Source organism: Myotis davidii, unplaced genomic scaffold, assembly GCF_000327345.1.
Source record: "Myotis davidii unplaced genomic scaffold, ASM32734v1 scaffold586, whole genome shotgun sequence".
Lineage (NCBI taxonomy): Eukaryota > Metazoa > Chordata > Mammalia > Chiroptera > Vespertilionidae > Myotis > Myotis davidii.
This window is the reverse complement of record NW_006296809.1, coordinates 81183-91538: the sequence shown is the minus strand read 5'-3', so window position 1 is coordinate 91538 and position 10356 is coordinate 81183. Positions and strand designations below refer to the sequence as shown.

Here is a 10356-nt window from a genome sequence, read left to right as displayed (position 1 = left end):
AGGTCCCGCGGGGTCCAGGGGGAAGGGCCCCTCAGCTGGGTCGGCCGAGTGGACATCAGGAGCCGGGCAGGATGAGCGGGGCCTGGAGTCTGCAGGGGCCCCTGAGCAGGTGGCCCGGCCAGGCCTGGATCTGTCTGCACCTGTCCTCACTACTGAGCAAGGGTCGGACCCACTCAGCATGACCCCCAGAGCTGGGCCACACGCTGTGGCCACACCTGCCCCAGAGCCTGGTCCAGATTTCTCAATGGCTAAGCACGGCTCCATCTACACCCACCTCCAAGCCTCATCCTGACACGGCTCCGTCTACACCCGCCTGCCAGCCTCACCCTGACCCGGCTCCGTCTACACTCGCCTCCAAGCCTCATCCTGACACGGCTCCGTCTACACCCGCCTCCAAGCCTCATCCTGACACGGCTCCGTCTACACCCGCCTGCCAGCCTCACCCTGACCCGGCTCCGTCTACACCCGCCTCCAAGCCTCATCCTGACACGGCTCCATCTACACCCACCTCCAAGCCTCATCCTGACACGGCTCCGTCTACACCCGCCTGCCAGCCTCACCCTGACCCGGCTCCGTCTACACTCGCCTCCAAGCCTCATCCTGACACGGCTCCGTCTACACCCGCCTCCAAGCCTCATCCTGACACGGCTCCGTCTACACCCGCCTGCCAGCCTAGACTGGATGTGGCCCTGCCCCCGCCGGGCAGAAAGGTCGAGCCGCAGGTGGGCTCATCGGCACCTGCCTTGAAGGCGGAGTGTGATGTGGGTGCACCCACCCCGGCCCCCATTCCCCAGGCTGGGCCTGACGCGGTGGAGGCCAAGGGTGCCCCACAGGCCAAGTTGGATTTGGGCTCTGTGGTGTCTTCAGGGGGGCGCCCAGAGAAGCCCAGAGGGGAGCCCTCTGCAGGTGCCCCTGGACACCCCTCGGGGGAGCCCCTGCCAGGGCCTGTCCCAGCCAAGAAGAAGAAAGTGCGGTTCTCTGTGTCCGAGCCCAGCCCCAAGGAGCCAGGGTCAGAAGAGGCCACGCCCCCCCTCTCACCAGCCACAGGCTGGCCCGCTTTTTGCTGGGCCTAGGCTCCCCCAGCCTCGGATCCTGAAGCACCTGCCCCCCCCGGCCGCCTCTGCCGTGGGGGGGCCTGGGTATAAGAGCTGTTTTGCCGTGACTGTCCCCGAGGCCTACGAGTTCTTTTTCTGTGACACCATCGAGGAGGAGGAGGAGGAGGAGGAGGAGGAGGCAGAGGCTGGCGAGGCCCAAGTGCAGTGGCCAGAGGTGTGCGAGTTCTTCTTCCGGGACAGCCGGGCCACGAGGTCTGGGCCCCGGGGGGGCCCCTCCCCGGCCCCCGCCCCAGAGGCCAAGCCTGTGCCATCCGCTCTGCCTGGAGACCCCAGGCCCATTTCCTTCCCCGAAGCCTATGAGCACTTCCTCGGGGCGGACAGCCTGGAGGGCGTGCTGGGGCCGGCTGCCCCCCTCCCGCTGCAGGCCCGGGAGGCCCCCACGCCGGGGCCCCAGGGGGTGCAGCCTGGCCCTGCGCCGGAGCCCAGCCCAGTGGCCACAGAGCAGCTCGACTTGGTGCTCAGGCAAGCAGGTGCGTGTCCCGTGGGCCCCGTGGCCTGTCCAGGTCCTGGGAACACACTGTCCAGAGAGGTCAGCCAGAGGGCCATGGCGGGGGGAGGGGGCAGGCCAGGAGGCTGGTCTGAGCCAGGGGGAGGCCTCAAGGAGGATCTTGGAAGGAAGGAGCAGTTCCTGGCCATCCCAGGACACAGGCCAGGTGGGGCAGCCCAGGTCATTCAAGGGTTTGGCTGTGCACTGACTGTCACCCTGAATTCAGGCCCAGATGACTTGACAGCCTTGCCCCTGGCCTCCAGCAGGGCAGGTACTGGGCAGTGGGCACTCCGTGGCCTTGGTCTCACATTCCTTCAGGAAGGGAGTTTAGGAACCAGGAAGTGGTGCCCAGAGGCAACCGGCCCAAGTCGACCTGACTCAACTGTGCCACACACTGCCTGTGTCTTGGGACAGAGGCATCGCGGGGAAGATGTGACTCAGACATGTCCAGGACGGACGTGTCTCCAGACAGACATGTCCCAGGACGGACGTGTCTCCAGACAGACATGTCCCAGGACGGACGTGTCTCCAGACAGACATGTCCAGGACGGACGTGTCTCCAGACAGACATGTCCAGGACGGATGTGTCTCCAGACAGACATGACCCAGGACGGACGTATCTAAGGGGAGCAGCTGGAGCTCAGAATGTGCTTTCCTTTCCTAGGGGAGCCCTGGGGTCCCCTCACCTCGTTTACCTTCAGCCAGAAGGACATGTGCCTGGTGTTTGTAGCCTTTGCCACCTGGGCTGTGAGGACCTCAGATCTGCACACCCCAGACGCCTGGAAAACAGGTTTGGGGGCCCTGGGGGGAGCGGGGAAGGTGCCCAGAAGTCAAGTGGAGAGACCAGCAGGGGTCAGGGTGCTTGGGGGACACGCGTTTCTTCCCTGACCTTGCTCCTCTCGTGACTGACCCACCGCTCACCCCGCGGGCTTCCTCTCGCCCTTCGAGGCTGGCCGTGCAGGTCAAGTGGTGACCAGGCCGGGAGCTGGCACCCAAGCAGCCTCTGCTTCCCTTGCAGTCCTGCTGGCCAACATCGGCACCATCTCGGCCATCCGCTACTTCCGCCGGCAGGTGAGGCTGGGACGCCGCAGCCCCAGCCCCTAGGAGCCAGGCTCAGCCCAGGAAGACGCAGGAAACGGCCACAGGTGCTCAGGCCGAGGTGCTGCCCTCTGGCCTCGCCCTTTGACCTTTGTGTTCCACGGCAGCGTCTAGAAGGAGCCAGTGTCCTCGGTCCTGGCTTTTTTGGACTCCACCCGAGGCTCAGGCCAGTGGCCGAAGCCCAGGCTGTGCCCACACCTGGGAGGGGAGACTGAGGAGGTTGGGTGGCTGGGGTCCAGCAGGGAGCTGGTTAGGAAGGTGGCCAGGTTAGCAAATGAAGCAGGTGTCCAGTAAAGCTGGAAGTTCAGACAGGCAGCATGTGAGAGTGCTTACACTCAGAAATTACTTGTGGTTTCTCCAAAATCACATGTAACTGGGCGTTGGTATTTTGTCTGGTAATCGAGTTAGAGGGTGAGTGGTGGGATGGAGCAGGAAATCAGAGGGTGTCTGAGCACCTGGAGACTGGGCAGGGGCGGGGCGGGGCTGGCAGGGCCTCCTTGGCCTGTTCGAGCCCTGAACCCCTGTGGCCGAGGTCTCCTGGCTGCGGCCCGAGACCAGGAGCAGGTACCTGGAGGGGCTGCAGGAAGGCGACCCCAGTGGCCCCTGGGGCTGGGGTGTGCAGGGCAGAGCCTGGAGCCCCTCCTGGGGAGAGCCCTGGAGGAGGTTCCAAGCAGCGTTTCATGGTGTCAGGCGGAGGGATGGGACACTGGGCTTGTCCCAGGGCTGAGAGGAGCCAAAGAGCGGGCAGGAGGGTGGGCAGGGGCCAGCGGGCGCTGGAAGGGCATCCAGCCAGGCAGCAAGCACAGGTCCCGGGGCCACAGGGCCTCCTGGCTGTGGGTGAAGAATGTGTGGACACAGACAAATAAAATCTTCTCTTCTTCCTTCTTTAGTCTTTTGTCCACTTCTCCCGAGCAATGCCACCCACCCACATGGGCAACCCTCCTAGCTCTGACCTTGCTGACCTCGGGTCCTCATGACCTCTGGCCTCACATACTCCGACTCTCTGTAACTTCCTCAGCCCTCTGACCTTCACCTTCAGCCCTGCTCCGCTCCCCCTCCCAGGTGAAGCCCCCTCAAGCTCCTCCCTCACACTTTCCCTGGGGGCCGAGGCTCAGCCCCTCTGGGCATCGCGCCCTCATCGGTGGTCCAGGGCGCTGGTCAGGGCATCCTGGGGGGAAGCTGTCCTCCTGGTCCCTCCAGATCCTAGAAAACTCAGGGTTCTGGAGACCCCCTCCACCCCCTGGGGTCAGACCCTGATTGGGTATTGGGTGGGGGTGGTTGGCTGGTGGCCCCACAAAAAAAGACCCAGGCCTTGCTGGAGACCCCCCCAGAGTCGACACTGGCAGGTGGGACTGAGAAGCGGCTCAGATCCACTGGGTGAGCCCCCCCTCAGCCTCAGGCGCTTCTCGGGGCCACCGTCGGCGGGAGGGAGACGGAGCCTGGTCCCAGATGTTGTCATAGCTCCTGGGGGGTCCGCCGTCTGGTGGGAGGGCAGAGGTGTGTGTGTCTTCAGGAAGCGCCACCCGAGCTCCCCCCAGAAGGAGGCAGGGCCTCTCACTCACCTGGGGGAGGCAGCGGGGGGTCGGGCGAAACTTCCCTGGGAGGGGAGACCTGGGGACCCCAAACACAAGTGTGAGAGCCACGCCCTGGGGAAGGGGCTTGGAGACCAGCCCACGAGCTGCCACGGCTGCCTGTAGTGCCCACTGCCCCAGCATCCGCCTCTGTCTCTCCTGCTCCCAGGGGGTCCCTCAGGGCCCACAGAACCCCTGTCCAGGGGCAGGAGGCTACTCACGAGCCGAGGAGAGTCAGGGGGCTGGGGCCCACGGCCCTTGACGGAGCCCCGGTGCCGCTGAGAGGCTCGGGGCTGCAGGGCTCCCTTCCTGGAGAGCAAGTGGGGGCTGGAGACTCCAGAGCTGGGGTCGGAGCGAGGCACGGACACGGGCACGGAGGGGAACGGGCTCGAGGGCTCGGGTCCAAGCGAGCTCTTCATCGCAGCAAGGAACTGCCAGGGAAGTGTCGGTGGGTGACTGAAGCCCTGGGTGGGGCCTGGCGGAGCTGGGGGACCCCTGCCCGCAACCCCCTTTCTCCTCTCGTGGCCTGAGCAGACCTCAGGCTCCCTCTAAACCTCAGGCGGTGGGAACCCCACACCCAGGGGGAGGGGCACGGTCTAGAGTAGACCAACTGTCGCCAACTGGTGGTCCGTGCGGTCCGAAAGGTTGGCGACCGACCGCTGGTCTCGACTCCAAGCAGCAGGATGTGGGCACACCTGGCCCTTCTGTCCCCAGCAGGGCACTGACCTCACCCAGGTCCCGGACGTCTCTGACTTTGTGATGGGAGGTGGCAGGCGGTGTGTAGGGGTCAGCGTACAGGGGGGAGTGAGGTGTCTCTAGGGAGTGGTCTTCGACCTCCGGACCACCCTCCAGGCTCGGCCTGGTCAGCTGCAGGCAAGAGGCAGAAGAGACAGGTTTCCAGGAGCAGGACACCCCGCATCCTCCCTCCTCGAGAGAGGCTCCCAGGTGGTTCCGGGACCTTCCGGGCCTGGGAGACAGAGGCCCGGGAGGCGCCGGGCAGAGGAGAGCCAGGCTCAGGGCTGGGTCAGTGTCTGGGCCCACCTTGGTCAGATCCAGGTGCAGCGGGGTGGCCGGGCCAGGCCCCTCGCCCCGGGCCTTGCTCCTGGGTGACCGACTGCTGCCGCCCCGTCTTAGCTCCGCCTTCTGCCCACTGACGCTGGTCCAACCAGGGTTGGCCTTGTCCTGTGGGGAACAGGACTTGCCAGAAGGTTCCCAGAGCCCTATCCCACAATCCTCTGAGTCCCCTCCCCCAGGAGCTGGCATCCCGGGAGGGATGGGGTGCCATGGGGACCCAGGCTCCTCACCACAAGCTCACCTCATGGCCCTGCCCCTACCCCCAGACACTCACAGACGCAGGCTGGGCAGGGCAGCCAGCTGCGGACGGAACTGAGCACTCGGGGAGGGAACGGCTGGTGCGGTTAGAGTGGGGTGCTGGGTACCCCGAGTCCCAGCTGGTCTGTCCATCTGAGGAGAGCGAGCCTCGGCCACTGCCCAGGACCTGGCAGTGGGTGGGGGGTAGTGAGCCATGTGGCAGGACCCTTCTCACCACCGACCCACGGTCTGCCCTTCGTTCCATCACCGCCCACCAGGGCCTGCTGACCCTCACCTGGAGGGGCCCCCGCAGCCCCGGGAAGCCCTCGGGGCCGGGCAGCAGGGGCGCTCCCTCCCGGCGGGAGATGGTCTGCAGGCAGAGCAGCCAGTGGCTGTAGTCCTCGTAGCTGGCGCACAGCACCCGGATGGTATTGATGAGGGGGCCTGGCACACAGACACCGTGAGCGTCCCCAGGCCCAGGGCAGAGCCGGTAACCGCGGGCACCTCCCTCCCAGGCCCGGGCACAGCCCACCTTCGATCAGGAAGGAGCGGATCTGCTTCTCCTTCTCCTCCAGGTTGATGTGGATGGCGCTGAGTGGAAGCTCCCCCTGTGGGGCAGCCACGGAAGTGGGGCCTTTGCCTGGGCCCATCACTCCCCTCACCCTCCAGAGATGAGGATACCAGGCTGGGCGAGGCAGGGCTCCCCATCTGCCCGGGGCATCTCCATGCCTCCCGCTGGCCTCTGGGTGGGGACCTCATCAACCAATGGCAGACAAAGACGCGTGCTCATGGGACGGGTCCCCTCCATCACCGCTGGCTGGGAGGGATGTTGGGGGGACTGAAGCCCCCATGTGTGCTTCTTGGCAACGGAAGACCATGGTCACCCCCAGGTGATGTGGCCAAAGACCCTCCACGGTAACACAGGCGCCCAGACGGGGTCCCTCCTGCTCACAGCAGAGCGGAGACCAGACTGACCAGGGCAGCAGGCTGGTAGGTGGGGCCAGGGTGCTCTGTCCAACTGGCCCCGAAATACAGGTTCCTCCTGAGCTGCCGCCCCCTCCCACCCCTACACACAGGTGCCTCCCTGGGGCGGGTCACGGTGGGACCTACCTTAAAGCAAAGCCCGTCCGCTTCCTCCGAGAAAATGGCCAGGGAAGTCGGGTACAGGACCAGGATCCGGTCCCATCGCTCCTGCCGGGGGTCGAGGGCAGAGTGGAGAGGAGCGAGGGCCTGGCCCCACCTGCTGCCTCCACCCTCCCTCACCCCTCACCCCTCAGCCCGTGTCCCCACCCACCTGTGAGGGCAGATGCTGCAGCTTGACCCTCGAGGCGCAGATGGCGCTGCCCACCACTTGGCGCCCCCATGTGGTCCGCAGCTGGGTCAGCCTGTGCTGCAGACTCCAGGGGAGCTCGTCCTCAGGGGGTCCCTGGGAAACGGGGGTCAGGGCAGGCAGGCAGGGGGGCTGGGAAAGGGGCTCGGGGTGCATGGTACTGACCTGCGGGGGTGCTGAGTGGCAGCGTTGCAACCCTCTCAGGAGGGCCATCTGCTTTTCCAGGTGGTAGAGCCAGCGTCCCAGCTCTGCTTGGCTGGGGCAGACCACCAGAAGGGGGGCAGGCAGTGGGCCTGTGGGCGGAGAGCAGGGGGGGCTGGGCCGGCACCCCCAGGAGAGGCCCCTCCCCAGCCCCCCTCTCGCCCCGCAGACCCCAGGGCTGCAGTTGGGGGGAGAGTACGGCACTAACCAGGACCTGTTGCACTCCTCCCAGCCAGGCACACGGCCATGTGCCCATTGGAAGAAAAGCCAGGATCTCTCAACACTCAGGGTCCTGCCAATGTCCTTGGGCCTGGCCAGAGGGAGCTCTGAGGGAACCAGGTGCTCCCCATCTGCACTGGGGGCACCCTTACCACACGCCCTGGCCCTCTCACCCTCCTGGGCGGGACAGCTCATGCCACACACCTGTGATCTGGAAGGCATGCTCTCTGGAACCCTCCATCGGGCAGATGCTCAGCTCCACCAGCGGTAACAGCCCCTGCCAGAGCCCAGCGGGAGGCTGAGCACCCCCAGGCGCCGTGGCCACCGCCTCGGGGGCTCCTCCCTGCCCGCCCCCCCTAGCCTCCTCCCTCTGCCCACTTCCCTCACCTGGAAAGTGAGTCCCTCAGAACCGTGGGCCTGGAAGTAGAGGTGGGAGGGAAACAGCTCCAGGTAGCAGTCGCTGACATCCTGGGGGAGCAGGGCGGCTGTGTGAGCACCGGGGGGCAGGCCGCAGGCTGGGCCCAGACCCTCACCCGGCCCGGCCCGCACCTGGCTATGCTGGAACCTCAGTTGGACCTTGGCATAGTGCACAACCTTGCCCAGGTTCCTCACAGGCACCCTGCGCCGCCCCTTCTTGAAAACGCTCAGGAACGGCTGGTCCAGGTGTTCTCGCTGGCTCTCCAGGCCCGGGAGGTCCTGCGGGGAGCACAGCTCAGGGAGGCGGCCTGAGCTCCAGTCCACACACACGGCCTCCCTGCCATGGCGGAGACAACGATGTTTGGGCTCAAAGGAGATCCCTAAGCTGTGCACCCTTATTCTGGTTATTGAGCCCCTAAGTCTGGTTGGTCACAGCGTTTTGGGTGTCTGAATGAGACAAGACTCAAAACCCGCCTGGCCCGGCTGGTGTGGCTCAGTGGGTTGAGCATCAACCTATGAACCAGGCGGGAACGTGCTTGGATTGTGGGCTCCATCCCCAGGGCGGGGTGTGCAGGAGGCAGCTAATCAATGATTCTCTCATTGATGTTTCTCTCTCTCTCTCTCTCTCCCTCTCCTGTCTTCTCTGAAATCAATAAAAACATATATTTTAAAAAAAACCCTGAGTCGTCTATTGGCTGGTAAATGTTTACCCTGGGGGGGGGGGCGTGTCTGGTGTATTTGCCAGTCCCTCCACAGGCCATTCTGAGCCACTGTGGTGTCTGTGAATGTGGAGCTTGGAAGAGAGCCCGTGACCCTGATCTCCTGACGTCACTTAGTGGAGCCTAAATGTGCCTGGACACGCTGCCTAGCCCTGGGCCGGGCGGGCAGACACCGGCTTCCTGCCTGGCAATGGCTGAGGGGTCACTGAGGACCTGCCCCCACCCTGACTCCTCCCTCACATCAGGCACATGCCCAGCGCAGGGCCTTCGAGTTTGCTGTCCCTCTGCCTGGGACAGTCTCCGCACCTCCTTCAGGGAGTGGCTCACGTGGCCTCCCGTCACGCCCTGTCTGCCCCTCCAACCTCCCAACCTCCCCGACCCCTCTGCACACCTCAGTGCTAACCGCATCTTCCTCCTGATACCTGGTGCTCATTTGTCCGGCCGTCTGGCTCTGCGTCCCAGGGGTGGGAATGCCCTGAGCCCAGGGGTTTTGTGTGTTTTGGCCACTGCTGCATCGTCAGGGCCAGGACAGGTCTGAGATGTGCTGGGGATTCAGTGCCTGCCTGCCGGAGCCCACACACAGCCAATGCTGGGCACAGAGAGTCCTCCACAAATGGGAGTCAGACTGGGAGTCCGACGGGGCTGCGGCTGGAGGGGGCGCTGTGGGGGCTGCCGTGCCCAGGCTGCCGTGCCCTGGCTGCCTGGCCCAGGCTGCCGTGCCCAGGCTGCCGTGCCCTGGCTGAGCTGAGCCGCCCCTTCGACAAGCCCAGGAATGTGCACAGACAGACGCGAAGCTTCCCGGCCTCCCTGCCTCTGGGTGGGGCCTCCTGCACCCACACCCAGTTTGGGGAATGATGCCGGGATGGGGCTGTGAGAAATAGGCCACCGAGCAGGAAGGGCAGTGACGCCGGCCCTGTGGCCCCGGCTCAGCCGTAGGGTCCAGGGAGGAGTCAGCTCAGAGCCGCCACGGGCAGGACCCGAGGAGAGACGGCTTCTCCGGGGCCCCCTCTCCCGACACAACATGCCGGGGCCCTGTCCAGCCACCCCCAGTCCCGGCAAGAGGACCGCCACACCCAGAGGGACTCCCCCAGGCCCTACGACGTGTGGGCCTGGACATCAGGAGCTGAGGTCAGAGACGGGCCACACGGAACCCCATCCCTCTGAGGAGCACGTTGCTGAAGCCAGTCCTTGCCCCAGGGAGCCCTGGACCTCAGGGGGCAGGGAGGGGCCAGCCTGCTGGGCACACATTGGTGGAAGCCCACACCAGCGGCGACCAACCGAGGCATGCTGGGCGGAGCCCGGGCCCAAGCCCCTGGCACAGTGACACCTGTTCCTCCTGCACCCTCTCTTGAAACGACAACTTGGGGGTCACTTCCCTCACATGTTGGGACCCATGCCAGTCACCTGGAACGCTGGTGTCTCCCCCACAGGGGCTGGGCAGGGGGCGGGGTGACGCTCAGATGGCTGTGCCAATCCTGGCAGTATGGCCCTGGGGTGGGGGTGGGGGCGCCGGCGTTGCTATGGGAGGAGGCAGTGGTGAGGGCTGGATGCTGGGGGACACCTGGGAAGGAACTGAGGCCTGGAATGGGTGCGAGGGGCTCACTGCTCACCAAGCCCCTGACTCGGAGTGGAGAGCGGAGGGGGTGGGATGCACATCCGCCCCAGGAACAGAATCCAAGCCCACACAGGGCAACTCAGACATGTGTGCTTGGTCCAACCCACAGGTGCCTGGACACGCTGGCCAGTCCCCACCCGGCTGCATTTTTTCTTGTAATCTAATAATATATGATGCTTCATTCCCTGCTCACCCACTGACTCAGAGTCGGTCCCAGTTTCGTTCTCAGCTCAGACTTTCGGCCAGACCAGCTTCTAGGGCGGGGCTGCTCCT

General features: G+C 65.3%; 2 protein-coding genes across 2 annotated transcripts in view; one reads left to right on the top strand and one right to left on the bottom strand.

The window, feature by feature from the left end:
• The window catches only part of PERM1 (PPARGC1 and ESRR induced regulator, muscle 1), a 5005-nt gene extending 1421 nt beyond the window's left edge, over positions 1-3584 (top strand). Inside the window, 4 exon segments of the mRNA XM_015569670.1 lie at positions 182-1060; positions 1062-1585; positions 2267-2392; positions 2621-3584. Of these exon segments, the coding sequence (XP_015425156.1) occupies positions 182-1060; positions 1062-1585; positions 2267-2392; positions 2621-2706 (1615 nt within the window). The 3' untranslated portion in view covers positions 2707-3584.
• The window catches only part of PLEKHN1 (pleckstrin homology domain containing N1), an 8230-nt gene continuing 1440 nt past the window's right edge, over positions 3567-10356 (bottom strand). Inside the window, exons 2-16 of the mRNA XM_015569669.1 lie at positions 10277-10354; positions 7882-8028; positions 7720-7800; positions 7537-7609; positions 7078-7205; positions 6877-7008; positions 6693-6773; positions 6115-6190; positions 5878-6026; positions 5620-5769; positions 5313-5453; positions 4998-5138; positions 4493-4702; positions 4263-4311; positions 3567-4180 (exon numbers count right to left, since the gene is read on the bottom strand). Of these exons, the coding sequence (XP_015425155.1) occupies positions 4065-4180; positions 4263-4311; positions 4493-4702; positions 4998-5138; positions 5313-5453; positions 5620-5769; positions 5878-6026; positions 6115-6190; positions 6693-6773; positions 6877-7008; positions 7078-7205; positions 7537-7609; positions 7720-7800; positions 7882-8028; positions 10277-10354 (1752 nt within the window). The 3' untranslated portion in view covers positions 3567-4064. The remainder of the gene's footprint in view (positions 4181-4262; positions 4312-4492; positions 4703-4997; positions 5139-5312; positions 5454-5619; positions 5770-5877; positions 6027-6114; positions 6191-6692; positions 6774-6876; positions 7009-7077; positions 7206-7536; positions 7610-7719; positions 7801-7881; positions 8029-10276; positions 10355-10356) is intronic.